Source organism: Phyllostomus discolor, chromosome 4 (assembly GCF_004126475.2).
Source record: "Phyllostomus discolor isolate MPI-MPIP mPhyDis1 chromosome 4, mPhyDis1.pri.v3, whole genome shotgun sequence".
Classification (NCBI taxonomy): Eukaryota; Metazoa; Chordata; class Mammalia; order Chiroptera; family Phyllostomidae; genus Phyllostomus; species Phyllostomus discolor.
The window spans coordinates 4,797,039-4,824,168 of record NC_040906.2 but is presented as its reverse complement, the minus strand read 5'-3'; the positions used below and the strand labels follow the sequence as shown (position 1 = coordinate 4,824,168).

At 46.4% G+C, this 27,130-nt stretch overlaps 1 protein-coding gene across 3 annotated transcripts in view; it reads left to right on the top strand.

Moving 5' to 3' along the window:
• Positions 1–27,130, top strand: part of DIS3L2 (DIS3 like 3'-5' exoribonuclease 2) — a 260,872-nt gene that overhangs the window by 65,671 nt on the left and 168,071 nt on the right. For all 3 annotated transcript variants that reach the window (XM_028509578.2, XM_036022709.1, XM_028509579.2), the window contains one exon: positions 660–891. In XM_028509578.2, the coding sequence (XP_028365379.1) occupies positions 660–891 (232 nt within the window). The remainder of the gene's footprint in view (positions 1–659; positions 892–27,130) is intronic.

Here is a 27,130-nt window from a genome sequence, read left to right as displayed (position 1 = left end):
GAGATAGAATCAAAATGCTTTTTGGTTGCAGCATATTAATTTATATTTTAATTACACCGTTTCGAGTGACGTGATTTATTAATCCCTGCTATACTTGACATTGTGTAATGCTTCATCCTTATTGGTGGTGTAAATGCCCATGAGCTGTGTACTTTCCTGATTTTGGGCCTCGAAATGGAGAATTAAGGGTTTGTATTTTCTATGAGAACATTTTGTAAACTCTTATTCACGCTTTTGTTTTTTTCATTTACGTTTTACTCTTGTGGCTTCACTGGGAGTAGTGCAGTGACGTGCTACCTTGAGTTCTTTTTTCACGACCCGACGTACTTACTGATCCCGTGCGATGAGCCCGTATAAACCAGCGCGGCGCTTCTGGTACCTGGGGCCTTTAGGGGAGGGGGAGCACGGAAAACGAGAAGGGATGTGGCCTCAATCTTGGGCGTCTTGAAGGACTGAGCGCCAGCCTGGCGCTGCCGGGTCGGCCCTCTCCGTAAGGTGGTCTGTGCTTCAGCAAGGAGAGATCCCGTGCACACTGCGTAGCGAGTGCCCGTGCTGGAGCTGCCGAATAGGCAGGTTTCCCTCAGGCAAGAAAAGTGAAAAGTTTGCTCTTTTCCTTTCTTCCCTCCAGTGATCCAGCAGAGCTTTTCTGTTTTCTCCAGGTGATTAAACCAGAGAGCAATGACAAAGAGACAGAAGGCGCCTATGAACCGGAGCTCCCTGAGGAGCTCTGTGGGAGCCATCTGCAGCGGTCCCTGAAAGGCCACAACGACAGCCCCGACGTGATCGTGGAGGCTCAGTGTGAGGACAGCGGCTCCGAAGACGGGCACGGCGGCACACCCGACGTGCTGGTGGACGGCGTCAGGAAGCTCGCGGTGTGTGTTCCCGAAAAAGGTGCGTCCTGGCCGGCCGGCTGACCTTCCGTGTTAGCGGCTCGGTGGCGTTAGGCGTTGGAGTTCTCTGTGCTCCGGAGGTAACCATGCAGCACACTTGGTACCTGCTCCATTTCTGACCCGCGTCACCTTTAGGGAAGGGGTCTCCCACAGACTCCTAGCTCCTGGTTGCAGCAGGGACCGCACGCCACTGGTACTTGTTGTGGTCAGTGGTTGCTGTTCCCAGTTCCTGGTAGGTTTTGAGTTTGTCGACAGCTCACCTGAAATGTCCTGTGATGAGCCCTGTCCCCCTTTATGGTTGATGTGAGCAGAATCAACCGGCTCTTAAAATCCCTGCAAAAAGCACTTCATTTTACCCTGGATTTTTTTTTTAACTCTGTACATTTGGAAAGTATTTATGTAATTGGTGGTGGGAATGGATCACCTTAAATTTGGTAAGTAGATTATTTTTATGTTGAAAGGATGTCCAGCCTAAGAAAAAGTCTTATCAGAGTTTATTTGAGTCTTATCAGAGCTAAACGGACGACGACCACTGGGAAGCAGAGTCTGAGCCGACTGAGGAAACGCTCTGGGGAGCGGCAGGTTCACAGCTTATTTTATGCCTGCCAGTCAGAGGCGGGTGCATGAGGAGGGGCACAGGGAGTTCACTGGGGGCAGATTCATTGGGGCGGATTCATTGGGGCGGGAGAAAGCGAAGTTGGGAAACCTCTGAGTGGACAAAAAGCAAAATGGAGAGACACACTTCTTCTACGTTGGCGGGGACGGGGTAGTTAACATTTACAGCACGTGGACCATGTTTGTGGTGGAACAAGATAACAATGAGGGTTCTGGAGTCTGGAAAAGGAGATGAGTGACATTTCAAAGGTATTTTATCTTAGATGCACAGAGACAATAGACGGTTTCAAAGTTAAAGACTGATCCTTGTCAAGGAAGCTTCAGGCTTAGGACACCACTGCACCCGGTGGCCCAGTGCTGGGTGGGGAGCGTTCTGCTCAGACCGCCTGTGGGCTCCCTGTGGGCTCCCTGTGGGCTCTCTGTGGGCTCTCTGTGGGCTCCCTGTGGGCTCTCTGTGGGCTCACTGTGGGCTCTCTGTGGGCTCTGGGCTTTACAGCCGGTCGTTGGGCCTCCCCTGAGCCTGTCAGGTTTAGTATGTGACCCCCTTTTCAATCACGTTTGCATTACAAAGTGTTTTTGAAAAATTTTAAACCTTTAAAAAAGCTAGACTTGTTTTGTCTGATCAGAACGTGAGCCAGGTGTCGTCTGCACGCAGAGGACAGCGATTGCAAACACACGGTGAGGAGCCGTGAGCAAGGGCTCTGCGTGACCACACTCTGGGAAGTGGAACGGCAGGTAGCGATGAAAGTGGGAATATTTCAGTATACAGACCTCTAAGAGATTTTAAATGCAGGGAGTATATTTTTAAGCCAAATTGAGTTTAATGTATATTGTGAAATGGAAAAGAGTGACTTGGCTAGGCCGGCTAGACTATTAGATTTTTTCATGAGGAAGGAGTTTCTGGCACAGTCCCCATTAAAGGCTAGAAGGAATGCCAGCTGATTACTGAAGGAGAATATTCAGCAGACCCTTGTGATAGGGGCCGGTGAGCACACCTCACCGACACCCTGAGCAGAGCTGGAGGTGACGGCAGGAGATGACTGCATGAGAGGCAGGCGGCTGCTCCAGTGCTGCCCAGGTGGTGTGCCTCAGTACTCGTCGTTAAGTCTTTCCGGAACTCGGCATGGGTGCCTGAGCCCACGAGTACCGAACGATGAAGCATTTTCTCTGGCGGGGTGGCGGCGGGGCGTTGTCGTGGCTCATGTGAGTTCTGGCAAGTGTGACGAGTCCCAGCCAAGCACCGAGTGCTGAAACATCTTTTTCTCGTGAAAATGCGACGAGGACAGGGTTTGATGAGTTCTGAAGCTGACGAGTCCCGAGGTGTGACTGGACTCGTTCTGAAGGGCTCTCCAGCTTAGAAATTCTCTTTATATGAAGTGGCTGCTGCTTTCTCCCTGCTCCCCAACCCCCCTAACCCCCAGGTGCAGCAACCGGAGGGCACTCGGGTTCTTCGTATTTCGTGCCTGCCTCCAGAACCAGTGGTTTCACTGTTCGGGGCCCGGCCAGCTCCATTTGGCTGTTACTCTTTGAAATTTCGTTCTTCTGTTGTTTCTTTTTTCTTCCTTTGAAAGCGGTTGGATACTGTGACCCTCTTCTGAGAGTGAGTGTGTATTGTCATAATGGCGTCAGTACTGTGAGTCATGTTTTTTCTATGAGAAGAGAGGGAAATAACCAGGACCCTAACTAGCCAATTCTTCATCATTAAGATCACCAAGGGAGAGAGATACTTGCAGTCCGAATCCAGGCAAAGGAGAACTTTAAAACTTACTGAGTATTTGGCCCAAAACGGCTTCGTGGAAATGGAGTCCTGATGGTTGGACTTGGCAGACCTCAAAGGCCCTTTCCCCCCGGGCTCCAAGGTGCAGGGATGAGATGCCTTGATTTCTCATTAGTGGCTGGTACCAAAATAAGGGCAAGGGAGTATTGCTGGAGGGAAGTGATGGCAAGCTGGTGCCGGGGTGCGGACCAATAATTCACTCTGCCCTTTGTCTTTGGAAATGTGCTCCTGGTTTGTCCTCTGTTACAATTCCCCTCCTTCCCCCTCACAAATAAATACCACTGAGTGCTTTACAAGTCCACTGAATTCTTGTGTTTTCTTTGCTCTTTTTACAGTCTTCCTATCCTGCTCTTATTTATATTGCTTCCTTACTGGCCCTGACTGAGGGGACAGCCTTAATCTTTCCCTCAGTATCTGGTACAAATTTCTCTTTCCTGCTAGCCTCTAAGTAGGGAGTTTGTGAAACCACATGGCTGTTTCTCATTTCTTGCCCTCTTGATATTTAGGAAAATTGCAATTTGCTTTTTAAAAAATCATGGTGTTTTTAAGGATATTTTAACCAGCTTCTCTTGTCCAGATAATATGAAATCTGGTTATAGTTAAGATGTTAGTACTTTTTGCACCATTTAAGGTTTTGAAATTTGTTATTGAAACAAACCATAACCTTAAGAACATCATAAACTTTTCCTTAGACTTCTAGAAAGTTTCTTTCCTTTGTGTTGTAATTGCAGATGGATTATTTATCCTATTTCACACTTGTGTTCAAAAGAGTGCTTTTTATTTGTTTACTTTTGTTTTAATATCATGTTTCTTTACCCAAAGCAACTGTTACATGGTGCACGCGTATCCATTATCTATCCCTGTCTGCCCAGGCAACATCTGTATCTCTAAGGTAGCTACTGGTCTCTCTGTGAGGTAGTTGCTCCAGCTGTCTGCAGCAAGTGCCTGTCATAGCGTTGAGAAGGGTCTCTGGGCATCTCAGACCTACACAATAATGTCTCTTAGGAACTCTGCAGGATCTGCATCGTCCTTAGTCCCTGAGAGACAGTGGGCCAAACACCTGGGCCCCTGGGCACCTACCAGGTGCAGCCCCACAGCCTCCCAAGGCCAGGCTTTGCCCGCTTTCCAGGCAATGCTGTTTTGTCAGCACGGAAATCCGCCGTCTGTTACAGACTCGGATTACGACCCTGGTAAATTTTCTCTGGTATCAGATGTGTGGGTAATGGTGGCCTGGTTTGCACACTCCAGAGGACAGAAGTCGTCATGGCCAAGTGATACAGCTGGGCCAGGTTCGTTCTCTGTGTTCTTCATCATTGGAATTTTAAGGACTTGGCCTCTGAATCTCGGTGACCATGACCTAATCGGGTTATGATGTACGTTTCCTCTTGTCTCCCTGGTGGGGTCTGCCAGAGATCTCGTTCAGCTTTCTGATTCGGAGACAAGCCTCTCCCAGTGCCGTGATGACCGAATGCGGGTTTGAATACGGAGTTGGTGACCCTGTCACTGTTCTCTTCTGTGTCCTGGCCACCTTCAGCTCTGTTCTGAAGGGGCAGTCTGCCTGGAGTCCTTGAACCCTTCTGAGGCTTGAGTTGGTCTACTGCTGACTTCAGGAGCCAGGAAGAGCTCCTTCTCTCACTTAACAGTCGTCCCTTTTCAATGACTGGCCTGCTCAATGCCTCGGTCCAGTTCTCATTCTTTGGCTGAAAAGTAACTGTATTTCCCTTTGGCTGAGAAAAAAGACCCATGTGATCATCCTCCTGTGGTGCTTCAGGGTCACTGAAATCCCAAGCACCTTTTCTTTTAAGTGCCAGGAACCCCTTTTCTTTCTCGAAGGTATATTTCTCCATTTTCTTTCTGAGACCAGATCTTGTCTACCCTTTGCTTCCCGGCTCCCCGCCGTGTACATGATGACTAGTGTAACTGGCACGCAGTCGGTCACGTTTGCTTCAGAAATTATGTTAAAAAGCAAATGTATAGCAAGTTTCCATCATCCACAATTTTTGGACAGTATTTTGTGCCAGTATTTTAAAATCTCATAAAAAATGTAAATGCTTGTCTGGACTAATGTTAGAAAGATACAGTAGTTTTTGCTTCTCTGTCTTTTCGACCACGTGGAGAGTACAGTCATATCAGGTGTGAGTCAGGTGGAGAAGGTGCACCTTCCGTGTGGGCCGAGGACACCCTCCTCTTGTAGTTGAGCCTTGGCCGCTGTTGGCAGGTCAGTGGGAGGGATTTACCCAGGCTAGTCAGCTGCAGGGACTGACTGTGGCCACTGACCACCGCCCTCCGCCCTCCGTGGAGGATCAGCTCTGCAGGGGCAGGGCGGTGGTTCTCCAATGTGGTCTGTAGCTGTACCCTGGGTGCACTGGCGTTGGGGTCTTTCTGGTGGTGCAGGCCAAGGTCTGCCCCCACCTTTTTTTTGTCTGGGGCCACCCTGCCTGAGTTATAAAGCAATCTGAGATGGCTGCTACTTGTGCTGGTCTTGGAGATTCCCAGGCGAAACCGAGCTATGGACCTAGGCTGGCTGCTGCCAGTGCTGGGCCTGGGGCTCACCGAGGCCACTGTTGGAAGTTGTGCAGCATGAGCCCACACCAGCCATTCGTGTGGCAAAGCAGCTTGGGTGGGCCCCTAAGATGGGTGGGTCAGAGTCTCTGGGGATCTCCAAGGTGGGTCAAACAGTGTTAGCCAGGTTGATGGAGTCTCAGATATGGCACCAGCTGGTTGGCTCTGTTGGGGGAACATTTAGGGACAGTGGAGACAATGGCCTCTGCTCACCTTGATACCAGACACTTCAGATTCTCCCTGTGTGCCACTGGTGCCTTTTGAGCTGCTACCCTGGTGCTGGAGCTCAGGGGGAGTGAGTCTGAGTGGGGGAGTCCATGTGTGGGTTCTTTAAGAGGAACTGCTTGGGGCTCCAGAGTTTCTTCCACCGACTCAATCCTCACTGATTTTTGCAGCCAGAAGTTGTGAGGACTTAGCTCCCTGGCACTGGAACCCTGGGCTGGCGGGCCTGCTGTGGGGCTGGGACTGCTCGCTCCCGAGATATTCCTCCTGAATTTATATCCACCCCATTTGGGTGAGGGACGAGCCCGTTCCACATCTGTGTCCCTCCTGCCAGTCTCATGGATATGGTTTCTGTAGTTGTCAGACTTCCATTCAACTCAATTTCTGATGGTTCTGAGTGATGGTTGTTCTATATTTTGGTTATAATTTTGATGTGGTTGTGCAAAGAGGTGAGCAGTGTCTGCCTACACCACCATCTTACCTGGAAGTCTAGTTTTTAAGTTTTTTCTTGTTCCTACCTCACACAGATATTCTCCCATGTAATTTTTTATTAATTCCACAGTTTTGCCTTTTGCTGAATTTTATGATGCTGATTCTTTGTTGATTGAGATTATCATCTGGTTCCTCATCTCTAAATCTATTTCTGACGTTGAACCATCCTTGAATTCCTAGGATAAAACTACTTAATCCTGATGTATTATTATTTTTAAAACACGTTATTGGATTTACTTAGCTAATATCCTGTGTAGGACTTTTGTGTCATGTTCAATGTCCTGTCATTTTCTTGGCATTACTCGATTTTTTAAATCAAGATTATATTAGTTTCATGAACTGTCCTGGTCAGTTTTTGACTCATTCCTATTTTTCCAGAACAGCTTGTATAAGACAGGAATTAACTGTTCCTCAACATCTGGTAGAACTCATTGTGAATTTGCCTGCACCTGGTGTTTTCTAGGATGCAAGATGTTTGCTTTTTTAATCTCTTTCATGCTAATTGATCTGTTCAAGTTCTCTCTTTCTGTGCCAGTTTTGGCATAGCTTAATGGGAATTTATCCACTTAAATTTGTTAGCGTATAGGTATTCCTAGTACTCTTCAGTGTTCTTTAGTTATTAAAAAATGCTCTTGTGTTGGCACTTCTGCCTCACTTTTCATTCTGTATTTTAATTATTTGAACATTCTCTCTTTTCTTGGTAACTCTTGCTTGCCAAAGATTTATTTTTTTAACCTTTTTAAGGAATGTGCTTTTTATTTGTGTAACTTTTCTCTGTTTGTTGTTGATATTGTTCTGTATATCATAGATATTTGCCCTTATTTTTGTTCCTTATTTTGAGGGTTTGCTTTTTTGCCTCCTTTCCAACTTCCTGTGTTGAGTACTTATTGTTTTTAACCTTTTTTGTTTCTTTATAAATGTTTTCAAAGTTATGTTTCCCTAAAATGCTTTCTTATCTGTACTCCATAGATTTTTAATTTGCAGTATTTTTATTATTAGGCCATTTTAAACATAAAGATTTGTTACATAGCTGGATTGGTTGTTATAGCTATATCACTTCTGATTTTATTGCTATTTCATATTATAGTAAGACAACAGGGTCTGTTGCATTGTTAATTCTTTCTAATTTATTGAAGCTTCTTTATACTCTGTTACATGGTCTTTGTGTGTAAATATTCCCTGTGTGCTAAGGCAGAAGGATGTATGTATATGTATCTAAAAACTTAATATGCAATTGTATTATTATTCTCTTCATAAGCTGTTTATTATTTTATATACTTAATCTGTGGGTTTCCAAGGGGGCTCTTCAAAAATACATGTTTATAGATTTATATTTATTTCTCCTACAATCTTTTCCACTGTGGCTTGATATCTTTTGAAGTTGTATTGTTATGTATATATTAGGATATAGCTAGATATATTTTGTATACATGCCTATGTGTATTCACACATAGCACTAATACTTACTGAGCATATACTATGTGCTAGGCTCTAAGTACTTTAGAATTAATCCTCATTAGGTTTAATTATTTGATGTTTAAACATACCTAGTATCTATTGCAGAAATATTAATCGTATCTCTCTCAGAGATACTTGTACTTTTTATTCCCAAGGCACAGAAAATTTGTGCAATTGATAAAGGAAGTTTAGAATCCCTGGTAGATTTTTAAAAAATTATCAGTGCCTGATACCAGCCTAGACAATCTGATTCTAGTTGATCTGATATTTTTTTAAAAAACTCTCCAGCAACACAGGGATCCTCCTGTGTGGCCAGAATTGAACCATCGTAGACTTGTCCTGTTAGCCATTCCGCTGTATCTCTGTTCACATACAGCAGGACACAGAGCACAGGCTAAACGTTGCACTGCAGTCCAACCCTCAGTATAACGCCCGATTCTGTCAAGGTCATCAGTCGATACTAAAACCTGCGGGTGAAAGGTTGTTGGGGATGAAGACATTCACACGGACTCAGGGTGTCACGCCACAGCTGACTTACTACTTCATTACGCTGGGCAAAATGTCCTTTCATAGTGGACACATTTGGTGGGCGCTACTTTAACCAAGTGGTCAAGCTTAACATCACTAATGGTGGGAAACCTGACATTTTGTGCCTTTTGATGGGACACATTATTACACAGCGTGATCTGTGACATGTTTATGCCAAAAATGTTTCACTTGGACCAAGCCCGTAGTCCCAGCTTCTTGCACACTGGGAATGTAGAGCGCACCTGCACTGGTGAAATGGCGTGGCGGGAGAAACGGTGAGGCGGCCCCTGTGTGTAGGATCGTCTGTGAGCGGCCAGCCTGGACTGTTCAAAAACAGCCGGTGTCACGAAGAACAGAACACAAGGGGAACTGCTCTAGAGGAAGAGGAACCGAAAGAAACATAACCAGAAAGAATGTGCAAACTTTGATTAAGTCTTGGATTAGGGAAAAAATGCGGTAACAAGTGGAGAAATTTAATTTCGCCTGTATATTAGATGATGTTTTGGAATTACTGGAATTTTCTGTTATGACAATGCCACTGAAGACGTGTAGGAAGCGGTTTATTCACCTCTACACTCTTAAAAAGCATTGAAGACCCCAAAGTGCTTTTGTGTATGTAGGTTCTATCTGTCAGTAATTCTGTATTTAAAATTAAAACTAAGAAACCTTTAAAATGTTACTGCAAAATAAGTGTACATCTCTGTGGAGTTGTGGTTCTGTGTGCATTTAAGGAAAACTTCAAATTTAAAACTAATGACTTGTTGGATGTTAATGAAGTTAATGAGAAAAAAATTGATATAACCACAGTTGAAATACTGAGGAAAAAATGGAATTAACCTCTACAACGTCCTTCTTTATACTTTAAATCTAGTATCTTAGGAAACTCTAGAAAACACGGGAATACCTGAGTACCCCTTTCTGTTGGTCATCAGGGCAGGGGTTAGCAGAGTGTTCCGTATCGGACCAGGTGGTGTGTGTGCCCAGCGCTGGGGGCCGCACAGAGACACAGACCGCTCTGCCACAGCTACTCACCTGTCACTGCAGCCTGAAAGAGCCGTGGAGAGTGTGCGAATGAGTGGACAGACGCGGCTGTTTCTGGCCTGCTGGCCAGTTGAGTTGCTTACCCCTACTTCACACTCAGGAGAGAATGAGAGTGAAAAGAAGAAGTGATGTCTTAGTAACACTGTGGAGAGTCTTGGCCGGTGGGCCCTCCGCCAGGGCCCCACACCCCACTTGGAGAACCACTGGCTTCAGCTGTGGACGTTGGTGGTTGATGCCGATCGGGATGCCAGTGCGTGTTCTCAGAATTCTTTCCCGTTAGGGTATTCTGCACTTCAGGTCCTTAGTTTTAAATGGTTATTGGATTGTTTCGTTTCCATTAGTTTCGTTTAGTTCCATTGTTTCGTTTAATTAGTATTCCTATGGAATGCTAAATAAAATAATTCAGGCCAAGATCTATCACCTCAATTCTTTTGCTCAATTGTGGGAATTTGGGGGCAGGCACTGTGCCCTATTTTGCTGTTTTGGCTCTAGCCTGGTCTATATCCATCTTCATTTATCAAACCTAGTCACACTGTGAACTGTGGACTCGTGGAACCTCTTCCTGTGTTTAGTAGTTTATATATAGCATTGTCTTGAACATTTCTTATTAGAAAAAGCTTGAGTATTTTGTGTTTTTTGTTATTAATTTGAAAGGAAATTTTTTGTAGCATTTTCCCACAGGTTGTTGTTGATACATAAGAAAGTTATTGGGGTTGTTTTAACTGCATACCTTAATGAGTGCTCTTTTTATTTCTAATAATTTTTCAGTTGGTTATTTTGATTTTCTAGGTATAAAATAATTTTATCTGCAAATAATAATTTTGCCTCTTTCTTTCTAATTTTGTGCTTCTTATTACCTCATTCCACTGGCCATTGCTTTAAGGACTGTATTACATAATAGTGGTGATTGCTTTCTTCCGGACTTTAATGGGAATGCTTCTAGTATTAAACCCGCAAGCACAATGCTGGTTGTTGGCTCGAGACCAAGTTAACCAAGTTTCCTCTTTCTTTTTTACTAAAAGTTTCTATTAGGAGTGGATATTGAAATTTTTTCAAGTGCCTTTTGAACTTCTTTCAAGACACTGGTTCTCCCTTTGGCTTGTTCACATGTTGACATATAACTTCGAATACTTCTTGCATCCCTCGCATGACCATCACCCTCGTTTGGTCATGGTATGGAGTGTGTTTTGTATCTCAGTTCTGTTTGCTAATTATTTATGAGTTTTGCATTTATAATGTAAAATGTGAGACTGGTCTGTGGTTTGCTTTTATTGTGGTGTCTTTGCTGTGTTTTGGTATCAGGCTCTATTAACTTCGGAGGAGGAATTAGGGAGCCTTTCGCTTTCAGTGCTTTGGAGCAGTTCAAGTAGCCGAGAGAATGGTCAGCTCTTCCCGACGACTGGAGCATTCAAAGAACTCGTACTTGAACCATGGGCTAAGGCTTTCTCTAGCTGGCGACTTCCTCCATCTCTAATGGTCACTGGCTTCTGTAGGGACTTTTTTCTCTTCTTGCATTAATTTTGATAATTTGTATTTTCTAGGAAATCATGCATTTCAACCACATATTCTGATGTATTAGAAAAGGATTGTACACATTTTTTCAGTTGTTTAATTTCTTGTGCGTCTATGATCATAACCTCTTTCAGTTTTCCTCTCATTTTTATTATATTAGCTAGTGATCTAATTTGTAATACCACTTCATATTTATTCCTTATTTATTGTAAGTAACTAATGTCTACTTTTGTCTTTTATTATTACGAAACTTCTCTCAGACATATGAAGTCTGAGGTAGCTGGAGATGACAGAAGTTTGACTGGGAATGTAGTTTAGAGTCATTGGCCTCTAGTTAGGTCCCTGGAGAACCCCTCTCTCCTAAGGGCCCCTTTAAGGGGTGTCGGAGGACAGAAGCCTGCCTGTTCGGGTCTGCCCTGGGCTCCCCTCTGCGAAAGCAGTAGCATGGTTGTCTGACTGCCCCTGACCTAGAGGCTCTGTGACAAACAGAGACTCTTGGGTGTGCATGTAGACACATATATATATCTCATCAGTTTTGCCATTTTAACCATTTTTTATGTATACAGTTCAGTTGCATTAATTACATTCATGATGTGCAACTGTTACTACTATCCATAAACGTTCTCATCGTCCTAAACTAAAACTCTCTAACTATGAAGCACTAACTCTTCATGTCACCTACCTCAACCCCTGAAAACCACCGATCTGCTTACTCTCTAAATTTGTCTGTTCTCAGTATTTCATGTAAGTGGAATCATACAATATGTCTCCTTCCCGTGTCTGGCTTGTTTCATTTAGTATAATGTCTTCAAGGTTCCTCGGTGTCGTAGCATGTATCAGCATGTCATTCCTTTTGACGGCTGAACAACAACCCATCGTGTTTATATGCCACGTTGTGTTTGTGCATTCATGTTGGTGGCCGCTTGTGCTGTTCCCGCCTCTTGCTGCTGAGTAGCGAATAGTGCTGAAGTGAACACTGGTGTGCAAGTGTCTGGCTACCTGTTTTCAGCTTACCTGGGCACGTACCCAGGAGTAGGATTGCTGGGTCGTATGGTAAGTCTGTATTTAGCTGTGTGTGGGATGTGGTTTTTTTTTAAAGGATTTTCTGTTAATAAATTTGTAGTTATTAGAATGGTTAACAGAACTAGAAAATCACGACGACCCCTAAGAAATCTTGAAACAATAATAATTACATCTGTTCGTTATTGAAACATCACTGGCGCTCGCCCAATTCCTTTTCCAGCCTGTCCTTTCCCCTTCTCCTTTTCCCGTCTTTGTCATGGAGTCACGTCTACCTACCTGCCTAGCTTCTCTCTGGCACATCAGCACACCTAGGGTCTCGAGTTTCAGAGCGCTTTTCTAACATTACAAGTAGTTTATTTTACAGAACACGTAAATAAAACACCTAGGAATAGACATACCTGTCAGCCTTTTTGCTAGCGGCGTTAACACAGCGTTACTGGAGCAGGGATTTAAATGGAAGGCAATGGTGAGCACTGCTGGTGCGGTTGTCTGGCCGCGGGCGCCCCCAGGACTCGAGCGCGGCGGTCGCGGCGTGGGCCTGCCCTTCCCTTCCGTGCCGGTGGAGGGGGCCCGAAGGTCTCCGGAGCTGCCCCACCGGTGGCTCTCGTAGTACGCTTTTCAATACAGTTCGGATTCTCTTGCTTGTTGTTCACTTTTAGCTTTGTTCGTGGTCCCTGGATTGTTTAGTAATCCACTTTTCTTGAGTTTATTGGTAGTAGAAAGGGAAGATCAGCGTCTCTATGTGATGGTATCATTTTCTCTTTATTTTTTCAGATCTCAGTCTGAAAAAGTTGTCATGGAGATTTTGGTCCCCCTCGGAACCTTTCTCCCTCGTCCATCCACTCATTCCCCCCTCCGGTACTCTCCAGACCAGCCAGTTTGTGCTGGCGACAGGGTCGTCACTGTTCATAGTTACATTGTCGTAGAAATCATAGAGCTCTGGACCTGCACAGGTCCTACATGATCATGTACTTGACCTGGGATGGTCTAGCCTAAGGGGCTTTCAGTGGAGTGTTTGACATTACTTATAAATATTTTGTAACACTAAATGAAAATAGTAAATTTGCTCTCAGTAAGACTGCAAGGTAAACCTACTTCACTTTTGATACAAATGATGCCAGTTCACCATTGTAACATTGACTTTTCTTGCTGAACAGAAGCTCTTACTTAACAGTTACATGGTTTTGGTTAAATAAAAAACAACAGGATGACAAGTTAATTCTCAATGCAATTGTTATCAAAAATACTTCAAAGTGTGAGATCCTGGGCAAAAACTTAATTTCTAAAATGTACTTATAAAAGTCTACTCTGGTTAAAAGGCCAGAAACAACTGATCTAGTTCATCCCTTTTGTTTTACAGACGAGGAAACTGAGGCTCAGAGAAGTTACTTGGCTTGTCCAGTGTCCTGCAGGAAGTTAGTGAGTTCGTAAAAGATAAATACCTTATACTTACAATAACGACAGACAGTTTCTACATGTGGGTCATGTTTTTTTTGAGAGCAAATCATGCTAAATCATTTTAATGTCTTTTTATAAAAATATGTTGGACATTGTTCATTGACTGCCTCTATTTCCCCTTTTCCCTTCCCCGTTTGTTCCCAGATTTTCATCTGGACACCCGTTCCTTTCCCAGCTGACTGTACTGTAGGCAAAGTGGACCCCACCCGCAGAGCCGGGTCTCGGCTGTCTGCCATGAGTTGCTTGGCGTCCTTGGTTCCCCTGTGGCAGCGGACCTGCTGTAGCAGTGGGGGTGTTCTCCTTTGTACGGTTCAGCGCTGTAGCTAGTAGCCACGTATGGCAGTTGAACACCTGAAATGTGGCTAATGTGATTAAGAAACTGAGTTTTTAATTTTAGTTAATTTTATTTTAAATAGCTATATATGGATTGTGGCTACTGTATTAGGCATTATAGCTTTATAGTACTTCCTCTTCCCATAGTCGCATGACCTAAGCAGTCTGATCAGGTTGACTCCCCCTAGGAGTTCTGGGATATAAGCAGTTTCCTGATGGATGCGAACGAGAAAACACTTACCCCCAATTGCTACTGGCAGCTATTTTATGTCTTGCTAAATGTGGTGGATAGAAGAGTGGAGAACCAAGAAAACAATCTGAGCCCCTAAGTGGGCCCTGGATCAACCGACCCTAAAGTCTGCCTTACCACTGACCTTTCAGGTGCATGACCCAGTAAGCCACCTTTGATATATAAGCCAGTTTGTGTTGAATGTTCTGTCATCTCAAGAGTATCTAAGCAAATACAGAGGGAATGACACGCCAGGCATTATGCTTCTTGCTAGGAAAAGAAAGATGAAAAAAGAGTAAAATCTAGATGCTTGTCCTCAAGGTGAAATTAGTTTGTAAGAGGAGATACAGTAACAGACATGTGTTCTGGGCCTTGCCTGCCTTTGCTCCCTTCAGTGGGAACTGCCTGTACTGAAGTGGTACATGTAGCCTTTCCCTGCCCCGGTCTTACTTAGGCCATGAGTGGGTCCCTGACCTCAGGACCATTAACATATGGACTGGCCAGTAATCCATTGGATTTTTCTTTTCTCCCTAGCTTGAGGACTCTGAAGCTAAAATGTTGCACAGAGTGAGGACTGGAGACAGCCTTTGGGGAACAGCGGCTGCCAGTAACCACACAGTGCGCATAGAGAAGAGGAGCCAACTAGCAGAGGGAGGGAAGGGCCATACAGAGAGGAAGGGGGAGAAGGTGAAAGGAGGAGGAGAGAAAAGGAAGAGAAAAAAAAGACAACTTTTTGTTCTCTGGGCCTTGAAGGATGAGTAGGGTTTGCCAGGTGAAGAAGGGTGAAAAATACTTGAGGCCTGTCCAGAAAAAGTCCAGCCATTGTTAATACAATGAGAATGGTTTGCGTGACATAGAGGTGACCTGGCAGTCAAGAGGAGTGGACTGGAATGCTCATGTGTGAACAGTGACGACCTTACCGTACTAGTCAGTGGGGGCAGTAGACATTGAGTGAGCATGTGCACTGTGTGGCCATCACATTCAAAATGACTGAGTGAATAGAGCAACAAATCTGCACCAAACTTTGCGAGAAGCTTGAACATTCCTTGGTAGAAACTGTTCAAATGATTCAGAAGGCTGCAGCTATGGGCAACTGGTGATTGGCAGCTTCATCACAACAGTGCCCCCGCTTATGCATCATGTCTCATGCGGAGTTTTTTGATGAAACATCAAATCACCCAGGTGACTCAGCCCCCTACAGCCCAGATTTGAAGCTCTGTGACTTCTGGCTTTTCCTAAAACTAAAATCACCTTTGAAAGGGAAGAGATTTCAGATTGTTGATGAGATTCAGAAAATATGACAGGGCAGCTAATGGCTATTGGGAGAACTGTGTGAGGTCCCATTGTGCCTACTCTGAAGGGGACTGAGGCGTCATTGTCCTATGTACAGTGTTTCATGTATTTTGTATCTTCTTTAATAAATGTCTCTATTTTTCATATTACATGACTGGATACCTTCTGGACAGGCCTCATAATTTTGGTATGAGCAGGGGCACAGAGGTGGGTGGTAGGCAGAGTGATGTATACAGTGGAAATAGTGCAGGATGCACAGTGGGGATCCTGGAGGGGAAGCTAGAAAAGTAGGCTCTGGTGACACTTTGTCCAGTTATTTGGTTGCTGAGACACCTGTGTCATCTAAGAATCCGGGATCCAAAAATCGTCCAAAGTTGTTAAGGAAAGGAAACCAATTATTAGAAAGAAGGGATAGCTTCTGATCAAGTTGGAGGCATAGATAAACATGACTCCCCTCCTTGCACAACCACAGCAAATATTATACCTAGATTACAAAACAGCTATCACCCAGAATTGTTAGAAAGGTGAGTTGTATGTAAGTCCGACAATTAAAGAATTAAAGAAGTCACATTCATCCAGATACGTAGTGGGGGCAGATGTGTGGAGATGTGGAGGCATGTGCGGGTGGTCCCACACCTACGTGTGGTGGATAAAAATCAAGAGGGATACCCTGGGAGTGAGGACCCCAGTCCCACAGTGGGCCACTCAGCCCAGGGTTCCAGTGCCAGGAAGATAAGTCCCCATAACTTCTGGCTGTAAAACCAAGAGGGGTTGCAACAGTGGAAGAAACTGTGGGATTCTTAGGCATCTCCTCCTAAAGGCCCACAACAGACTTAGGACTTATGCAGACTCACTCCCTCTGGGCTCCAGTACCAGGACAGCAGCTAGAATGGCACCGTGGCATATGGGGAGAAACCCAAGTGTCTGGCATTAGGGTGAGTGCTGGGGGACAGCCTCCCCCTGGACAAAACTCCAGAGGCCAGGCAGTGGCCCTTGTCCCCTTTTCTGAGCCCTCCCCCACACAGAACCCTCCCCCACACAGAGCAGTGACACCATATCTGAGACTCCATCAACCTGGTTCACATGGGTTGACCTGCTCTGGTGATTACCTAAGACCCTGCCCCATCCAAATTATGGCATGTGCTTTTCTATAATAGGCCATGCTACTAAGACAGGGAGTCAAAGCAGCTCTACCTAATACATGGAAACAAACACAGGGAGGCTGCCAAATTGAGGAGGCAAAGAAATATGGCCCAAATGAAAGAACAGAACAAAACTCCAGAAAAAGAACTAAACCAAATGGAGATAAGCTATCCACCAGATGCAGAGTTCAAAACACTGGTTATTAGGATGCTCAAGGAACTCATTGGATACTTCAACAGCATAAAAAAGATCTAGGCAGAAATGAAAGTTACATTAAATGAAATAAAGAAAAACTTATAGGGAATCAACAGTGGAGTGGATGAAGTCGAGAATCAAATCAATGATTTGGATCATAAGGGGAAAAGAACATTCAATCAGATAACCAAGAAGAAAAAAGAATTCAGAAAAACAAGGATAGGCTAAGGATCCTCTGGGACAATTTCAGATGTACCAACATTTGAATCATAGGGGTGCTGGAAGAAGAAGAGGAAGAGTAAGAAATTGAAAACTTATTTAAAACAATAAAGAAAGAAAACTTCCCTAATTTGATGAAGGAAATAGACATACAAGTGCAGGAAGCACAGGGAGTCCCAAACACGTTGGACCCAAAGAGGAGCACACCAAGACACATCATAATTAAAATGCCAAAGGTTAAAGGTAAAGAGAGGATCTTAAAAGCAGCAAGAGAAAAGCAGAGAGTTACCTACAAAGGAGTTCCCATCAGACTGTCAGCTGAGTTCTCAGAAGAAACTTTGCAGGCTAGAAGGGACTGGCAAGATGTATTCAAGCAAAGACCTACAGCCTAGATTACTGTATCCAGCAAAGATCATTTAGAATGGAAGGGCAGGTAAAGTGCTTCCCAGACAAGGAAAAGCTAAAGGAGTTCATCATCACCAAGCCATTATTCTATGAAATGTTAAAGGGACTTATTTAAGAAAAAGAAGATCAAAACTATGAACATTAAAATGACAATAAATTCACAACCCCCAACAATTGAATCTAAAAAACAAACTAAGCAAACAAACAGACCAGAAACAGAGACATTGATATGGAGATCATTTGGAGGTTATTAGTTGGGAGGGAGAAGGGGAGAAAAGGAGAAAGGTGCAGGGATTAAGAAGTGCAAATTGGTAGGTACAGAATAGGGAGGGGGAGGTTAAGAACAGTATCGGAAATGGAGAAGCCAAAGAACTGACATGCACAGCCCATGGACAGGAACTAAGAGGGGTGATTGCCAGAGGGAATGGGGGGTACTAGGTGGAGAGGGGCAATGAAGGAAAAATTAGGACAACTATAATAACATAATCAGTAAGATATATTGAAAAGAAAGAAGGGGGACATTACACATGGCATAGAACCAGGCGAGCCTAGAAGTGCTTGCAGCCCTGGCTGAGGGCAGTGGCAGCTGGAAGGCAAGAGGGCCGGAGTTGCAAGCTGTCAGACCTGGAACTGACAGAGTTCAGTGGCGGATCCGATATGGGACTAAGGCGGAGGAACGTTCAAGAGTGAGAAGAACTTGATATCTAGGTTAGCAACTGCATAGATGCTGACATTCCTTTTTTTAAAAAAAGCTTTTATTTATTTATTTGTAGCGAGAGGTGAAGGGAAGGAGAAAGAGAGGGAGACAAATATCGATGTGAGAGAGAAACATTGAATGGTTGCCTCTTGCACGCCCCCAGTTGGGGAATTGGCCGGTAACCCAGGCATGTGCCCTGACCGGGAATCAAACCAGCAACCTTTCGGTTTGTGGACTGTGTTCAGCCCACTGAGCCACACCGATCAGGGCAGGTGCTGACATTCTTAAATGGGAAAAAGAAGACCAAGGGTAGGAAGGACTACAAATCTGGGTTCTGACCATACGTCGGATTTGAGTTGCACAGGGAACACTGAGGTCAGGACACCCAGCAGGCAATTGGAAGTGGAGGTGTAGGCTCAGAGGAGTGGTGCGGAGAGCTACAGATCTGAACGGTATCAGCTGAAGCCATGGGAAATCGATGAGATGATCGAGTACATGGCTCATGGCTGGGTATACATGAAGTAGCCTTTGTCTCATAAAACCAGGCACAAGCTGGCAGGCACGGAAGACTCCGGGAGAAGGGTGGGCACTGGGAAGTCACTCCGATGACGATTTTGGGAGTGCTGCACGAGAGCTAACCCAAGAGTGTGCGGTGCGAAGGAGGAACGCCTCTCTTTCAAGGGTGTCAAGTGATTAAGGATTATTTTCATTTAAAAAGGCTAATTCTCACAGTTATTTCAAATCAACCTTCTTTCAGGAAGGCCCCTCTCTCTTTTGCATTTAAACATTATTTTGGAAGGCCAGATGGAAGGAGGAGAGTTCAGTTTTGGTTGTGGAGCTGGCGAACAGAATCGACTGTGGATGGGGGCGGTGCGGGTCTTCATCCCACCTGCCTCTGCCGCGGCCTCTGAGCACGGGCCTCTGAGCACCGCGGCCTGTGAACTGAGTCTTCAGGCCTTCAGAGAGCAGGGGGGCAGGAGGCGCTGTCAGGTAGATCTTCGCAGTTCTCCCCTTCCGTCAGCACGTGCCAAGTTTCATCAGTTAGGTAATGAAGCCTTAAAAAATAATTTTAAGTGTTGACCAGCTTCCTTAAGGGCTCATGTATTTATTTCTTACTTTGTTAGAGACCCTTTTATTGCCACTCTACAGAATTACGTGCCTGTGGATTCATCTTCAGGACACTGATTTCCCCCTGAATCACTTTAAACAATTCCCATTCTCCCTAAAGAACTAGGCTTTTCAGGTCATGCAGAAACATGCCAGGGGAAGTCATTGCCCGACAAGTAGAGTAATGTTGCAGATTCCAGCTCACTTGGCTGGGGAAAACAAAAACAGACAAAACCTGGGTCGTGTGGCTCTGGATGGGGACAGGGGACTGACAGCTGTCCTGCTCTAGGTATGGAATGTCCATCGTGAAGGACAGATCTCACTTAACATTTTACAGTAGAAAATTGACCATGGTTTTCTGATATTAGTTAAAAAAAACACACCTAAGAAATGATTGAGTTATCCACATCCTTTAGGTGGAACCAGCCTCCCGCCCCTGCACACCTTTTTACCAGCTGCTCCCGGGTGAAAGGTCAGCTACGCCCCGAAGCCTCTCATCTCTGCTCCCAGTTACCTCACCCCCTTTCGGCGGTTCCCTGCAGCTTTGACTCGTCTGTTTGAGCCAGAAGCTGCAATTGAGTATGAACTTGATAGGCTTGACCTCGGCTCTAACCCTCATTTCCACATATTTCAAAGCCCCTTCGACACCAGCGTCTGCAGTCAAGACTTTAGCTCTTGACTCTGCAGTCCGCCCCGGCCTCGCTGCACCTCCTGTCCCAGGTACGAATCCACAGGCCGGGATCCAAAGCCGTCTGGCTAGCCCTGTTCGAACCGACGCCAGGAAAGGGGATCCAGCAGAGTGTGGCAGCACTCTCGGTCGGAAAAAAGTGCTGAGCGGGAGCTTTTGCCAGTCATTCTTGACTCGTAGTGCTTCATAGTCCTTATTTGTAAAACAAAAACAAAAACAAAAACCCCTTTATAATAGATACTTGCCTTGGCTTCTTCATAGGCTCTTGCATAAATCAAATGAGGTAATGGAAGGGAAAGTATCTTGAAGAGGAGAAAGCATGGCATTCCACTGTGGGCAGTTTCCAAACCCTTTCTTGAAGCTTGTTGTCTCTTGAGGCAACAAGTGTCCAGCGAGTCTCCCTGCGGAGGCTCCCAGACCACACAATGTCAGCGACGGGCTCTGGCTGCGGCTCTCCTGGGCCGCCCCACCCACCGGGGCGCCCCTGCCTGCCTCTCCAGCCGCGTCCCCGCACCTGCCCGTTCAGACCTGGGTCCGGTCACACCCGCCTTCGTGTTGTTCCTAAGCACTCGCTTCCCTCCCCTGCCTTTGTGCCTCCGTGCCTCCTTCTCCCTGACACGGACGCTGCCCAATTTCTCGTCTCCTCCTGTGGGACTTCCTCCAGCCTTAAAACGCCAACTGTCTTTTTACATGTATGTTAATTATCTGTGGCTGTGCCACAGAGGTAGTGGTTTAAAACAACACATTTGTTATCCTGCACTTTGTGTTAGTGTAACGTAATAAGAAACACGTATTTGGCTCTGCCTCCAGGTCCCGACAGAGAGAGAGCTCCTGAAACCGTGTCATTTCCTGAGTGATAGGAGTGCTGGGAGCATCTTTTGTTCTAGCGTTTGGTCTTTGACCCTGGTTCCTGACACAGGGCTCCCGAAACCCTCATCGTTTCCTGACTGATAGGCGCATCTATTGTTCTGTGAGGCAGCTCGTGGCGGACTCTGAGACAGCCTCGGGGTGGAGGCTGGTCACCTGAAAGACCACGCCGTGATTAGAAGCTGGAAATTCTCAGCCTCACCCTCCGTTTTCCAGGGAGGGGAGAAGGGCTGGAGACGGACTTAGTAGCTGGTCGTGGCCACACGATGACATCGGTCATGCCTGTTCGGTTTCACAGAAATCTCGGAGCTCTGGGGATTGCACAGCTTGCGGGTCGGCAGACTCATCCATGCGCTTGGGGTGGGGGTGCACCTCTGCCCACAGGGACAGACGCTCCTGTGCTCAGGGTCCTTGAAGACCTCAACCTGTGTGTTTCTCCATCTAGCCGTTCATCTGTCTCTTATCACGTTCTTTGTAGTGTCAGTAAATGTAAGTTACGTGTTGGCTGAGTTCCGTGAGCTATTGCAGAATTACTGAACCTGAGGAGGGGGTCATAGGAACGCTACCCCAATTTGTAGCCAACGCAGACAGAAGTCTGGGTAACCTAGAGACCCATGGCTTGCATTTGGTGTCTGAAAGGGGGAGCAGGGTTGGGGGACTACGCCCTCCACCTGCAGGGCTGTGCTACCCCCGGGTATTTAGCGTCAGAACGGAGTTGACTGTAGGGCACCCGGGTGGTGCGTGAGAGAACGGGAGCGCTCCTTGGCGTGGGAAACCCATAGGCGTGGTGTCCCACGTGTGAGCAGAGGGAGGAAACCAAGTTTCCCTGTAGTCCGGGTCAGCTGGGTTCTCTGCCTCAGGGTTCCTCACAAGGCCTCAAGCGAGGTGTCGCTCATCTGAAGGTTTGGCTCAGGAAGGATCTGCCTCTAAGAGTATGTGGTTTCGGGCCAGACTTAGTTCTTCATGGGCTTTTGGGCGGAGGACCTCACTTCCTTGCTGGCCGTGGGGCCGAGGCCCCTCCGCTCCTTGCCACCTGGGCCACCTTCGGTGGCTTCGTCAGGTCTAGCGAAGGACAGTGTCTGCTACGCAGGCCGAGGGTACAGCCTTAGGGTGCCCAGTCCTGGGAATGCCATCTGTTGTCTTTTCCATATTCAGTTGATTAGAAGCAAGACACAAGCCCTTTTCACACTCGAAGGGAGGCGGTTATACAAGGGCGTGAGGACTGGGAAGTGTGCGGACATTTAGGGCCGTCTTAGGGTCTCTCACCCCAGATGTGTCCCCCACAAGCCTTTACTAGCTTCTCCCAACTGCACGTGTGGTCCGTCCTTCCTGTGGCTCCTCATGGGGACTTTGTGTTTTCACTTTGTATCCTATGACTGATATTATAGTTGAATCAGTTTTTATTTTCCTCACATAACTTTTTGCTTATCTTTCATCTTCTTGCAACTTCTAGAACAGTCTTGTGTTCCCAAGTATTGTGCAAAAGACTTCCCTTCCTTCCCTTGTTTGAAACTGAAGGAGGGCAAATCGAGTCACTCTCCTGATTAACACCTGAGTTCTTTCTCTCCGCCGCAGCCACAAAAGGTCCATTGTAAAACCTTCAGGTCGGCCAATTTGGCGTCAAAAGCAATGACTCATCCATGTCTATATAACCTGGGCGGGGTGATTTGCCTTAGTCTGATTTGCGTGTAGAGCTGGACTTGTTACCTTATTAAGGAGAAGTAGTTTTCCATCAGAGATGCTTCGAACATTAGCTCTTTTGGATCCATGTATTGTTCTGTTTCCTAGGGGGCCTGTGGACCTCAGAAGTGATTCAGTCAGTAAAAATCAACTTCTTTAAACTCTTTTTATTTTTTCGTCTGGTCACGATCACTCTGTGGTCCTGCTGTTATTAGGTGGCAGCGACTGAATTGAGAAAGAGGACCAGCTCTTGCAGAAGTGATGTCTTCATCTTTGCACTGTCTTACCCAGGCAGTGGGCTGGGCCTCATTGTCCCTGCCGACGTTCAGCAGGATGAAGTCTCGCGTGTGCTGTAAGAGTCTTGGAATATAGGAAAGATATAACACATGTTTGGTCTCTGGGGGATCGCACTCAAAACACGGCAGAACCTTCTAGTCTAGCTTCCCAAGCTTTGAGGCCATTCTTGACTCTGTGGTAGCTTAGCACCTTTTTCCTGTTTTGTAGTTTTGATAAATAGCTAGTTCTTGGAAGTCAGGTAAAGCAACACCAGTTTGATTTTAGTAAACACTGTTTCTGGTGTTGTAAGTGGGATGCTTGGCCTTTTTTAAGTAAAACTCGCAGGGGCCAGCTTAAATCCGGAGGAATCATTTATCTGCCGGGACAGCTGCAGCATCAGTGAGTTAAAGCTGGAGATGGGAGCACGTGAGCGTGTGTGCCTACATTTTGGGTCCTTTGGGAGCCATGAGGCTAAAAGCCAATTAAAGTTTTAGTAGAGAGAAATTTAAAAGTGGTTTCTCCTGGGCAGGAGAAAGATTTGGAGCAGAGAATGCTCTGAGGAGAGCAGGAGGGTGTTGATGATGTAGTTAATACAGTTAACAGCTGGGGACGGGAATCAGTGCGAAGCGCCCTCCAGGAAGACGGCCCTGTGGGGGCTCGGCCGGGCCGGAAAGCCCTGCGTCCAGGTCTCGGCGCCCACCGCCCAGGTCTCGGCGCCCACCGAGGGACCGAAGGCACCTGCGTGGTCCGCTGATGAGCGTGGCGGCGGGTCCTGCCACAAAGAGCACCTCCCTGCTTAGTCTCCCGCGGTCTGTAGGTTTCAGCAGGGCAGGGTAATTGAGTAATAAAGGGAACTTTCTCCTTTTAATGCTTGAATATCAGTTTTCATTCTTTTGTTCATCCTGTTTCTCTTAATATGTTAAGTCCTTTCTCCCCAGTCTTCACACATTTGTCTACTCAGAAAATGTTATCGTCTTAATTCGTATTTCCAGTCTACCAGATGTAGAATCGTGTCTCCAGTGTGGCTAGACGGTAACATTGTACTTATATTTCACTGTCACCTCAAATGGGAAATGTACCCCAGAGCGGACTGGCTTCTCCCAGCGCCTCGTCACTCAGGCAGGCCTCTCTGAGGTCGTGGGTCCTTTTCCATCCTCAGTCCACCCGTCCTGTTCAGATCTTCAGGGCTGAGTGCCGTCATGGGAAGAGGGTGAGGTGTCGGCATTCGTGAGATTCCGGTTTGAATCCTGTCCTTGTTGTTTTCCAGCCGGTAACCATAGGCAAGCATGCTGTTGGGCCTTTGTGACCCTCGTCTCCCTTATCTCGGAAGTTGGCATGATACTCCCTGCCTCCCTGTTTGGGTTATTGGGGAATATTAAATGCGGTACTGTGTGCAAGTCACGTGACTGTGCGTGGCATGTTCAGCTGCTGTTTCGAGTTGCCGTTTGCACTGGATGCTCACCTGGAAGTGCGCACCCTCCGCCTCCCCTCGCGCTTTCTGACGGGCGAGTGTGGCTCCTGCGTTTCAGGGGACACGACAGCTGCCTCCTCGTGCCCTCTCGGCTTTCAGCCACCAGACTCACAAATGGCTGGTGTCTGGACTTGTCCCCTCCTCCATTTACTTTGATGCAATGAAGTTGGCCTCTTTCTGTTCTGCCTGAAGTTAATCCTTTCCCCTGGGTTCCGGGTCCCATCCCTTCCTGCCCAGGGACCCCTCCCTTTCCTAACTGTGTCCTCGGTGACCGCACCTTCTTTAGTGGTTCCTTCCCACCAGCAGTGAACCATGCCCAAGCCTCCCTTATCTTAAAAAAATAAAATAATGGAAACCTTGTCTCTCTCCCTCTGGAACTACCACCCTGTGTTATTCGGCTCCTTCGCAGCCAGACTTCCGGAGCCCAGGTCTCGCCCTCCTCTCTGTAGGCCACCTCCCCACTCAGTTCCCCCTGCACGTCATTCTGGCTTCACTTTTCGAAACCAGTCTCTATTGGGCCACCTGTTAACTTGTCACTAAGGCCACACTGCTGACCATGCTTTTCCTGTTGAATCACTTGCTTTTCTTTGCTTCTCTGACCCCTCACTGGCCTAATTTTCCTCTTACCTTTCTGACTACGCCGCAGTCTCCTTGCAGACTTTTCAACTTGTGCTTTCTTAAGTGTTGGTGTTCCTTATGGTTCTGTCCTACACTTGCTGCCTTTCTATTTCTGAACCACCTCTGAGGGGCTGGTTCACTTACTCACCTGCCCTCTGTACCCAGATGACGCCTTTGTTTCTTTCTGCAACACCTCACACTGACTGAGTCCCAGCTGGACTTGCATCCCCTCCCGATTCCCAGGTGCTGCTGCTGCCGGTCAGGGAGCTAGTCTGAGAATCTCAGTGATGAGGAAGTGAGGCAGTTTCTCCCGTTGCTTACTGGGCCCAGCATCACCTCCGCCACCTCCAGCTCCCCTCTAGCATCTGAACAGTCGTGTCAGTTTTGCCGCTGGTCTGGTTTACTGCAACCTGCTAACTGGCCTTTCTGCCTCCAGTCTCACTTCTCCTAAACCTGTTGCCCGTGTAAGAGCCATTGTGAGCTTCTCCCAGCATAAACTGTGCTAGTCTCCTGCCTTGTTTCTTCTGTACCGCTCCATTGCCTCTGGGATAAATCCAGGCTTCGTGTGCTGACCTGGTCTCTGCCTATCCAGAGAGTGCTGTTTCTTGCCTCTTCCCACCTCAGACAGAATGTGCCAGCCACACGAGAGGGTGTGTGCACAGTTTAAGTGTATATATTACGTAGCAGTTACTGAGTGCTTACAGCGTCCCAGCCACTGTAACACTTCTACACACATTAATCTGATTTGATCTTCCCACTAACCCTGTAAATGGGTCACATTTTACAGATGATAAGATGTGACCCATTTTATAACACAGCCATTATTCACCTGTCCTGCTCAGTTGTGCTAAGAGTAACGGGATTGGGTTCACTCAAAATTTACTGCAAGAGCTAGTAACAGCAGCATTAATAATGTATACCAAGTTTGGTCATGTACTTTGTGCCAGACTCGACGTGTAAACAGGACTCACATAGACTGTTCCCGATTCACAAAGGAGGAAATTCAAAGGGAAGGAATAACTGGTTCAAAGCCACGTGATTTTGAATTTAGGTCTTGTGACTCTGAAGTTTATGCTCTTATTGTAACTTACTCTCTCATCTCTATGGGTACACACAGTGAAATTATATAAGAGCTGTTTGTCACTTGGTGTCTTCTAAAATTTAAAATCCTTCAATGTCTGCCTATAACTGAGTTATAAAATTGTCAGCAACACTCCCGTCTGTACTGGAACCCCCGACATGCACCGGTCTGCCCTCCGATCTCATCCTGCTGTGGTGGGAAGGGTTTGGGTTTGGAGGTTATACTGGTTATGACTGCCCTCTGCTAACCATACCCCTGGATGAACCCTGGGTTGAGTTACATTACTGCTTTGATCTGCTGATGGCTATCCTCTAAACATCAGAATAGTGATAACATCCCTCATGGGGTGGTTGAGAAAAATAAACGTGAGACTGCCTGCCTCTTCTCTCCATCTCTTGTGCTTCTGCCTTCATGCGGCATCGGGTGCTAACATTGTAGCTTCTTCCTTACTGTTTCCCTGTCGTCTCTCCTGCACAGATCCCGAGTGCCCCCTCTCCTGACCTCGCCCCGCCGCTGCTCCCCAGTGTGCTCTGCACCGCCACCTGAAAAACATTTCTCAAATACCAAAAATAAAATAAAATAAAATAAAAGGTCCTAGGAACTTTCTCTTAATAGTAATGGTGGGCTGTTATTCAGACACACACCTTCCCTCTGAAACAACCAAAAATACTTGGATAAAATTAAAAAAAAAAAACAATAACAACCCAAACCCTTCTTTTTAAAGCATCTCAGAGCTGACAGGCATTATCGGGTTAAAACTGGAGTGGAGAACCCAGGCAGCATTGCAGGTTGGACCAGCAGGTATGGGGAGCACAAATAAAGCCCAGACTCCTTACGTGAGGCTGGGATTCCAAGTGGCCGTATTCCATCGGGGCGAGGGCAGGCCTGAGAGGTTCCAGCCACGGCCAGAACTGCAGCCCAGATTCATTCCGACCGGGCGCCCGTGGCATCTCGAGCCTGGAACGGGTTTAAGGGCTGCTAGTCCCTTCAGGTATCTGGCAAGATCAAGTGGACATTCTTTCACAAGGAACATTTCCTCAACCTTGGCATCAAGGTATTCAGTGACCAGCACCCAGGGAAGCCATATTCCAAGGACAGAAGCGTCAGCAACCGTAAACAGCACAAGCAGCCTTTCATAAACGTCATCAGATGCTGGGGTCACCGCCCTCTAAAAAAAGCTGTGTTTTAAGAAATAGGAGATAAGCTTGAAGGTAGCTGCAAAGGAAACTGTGAAATGTGACTTAGCAAAT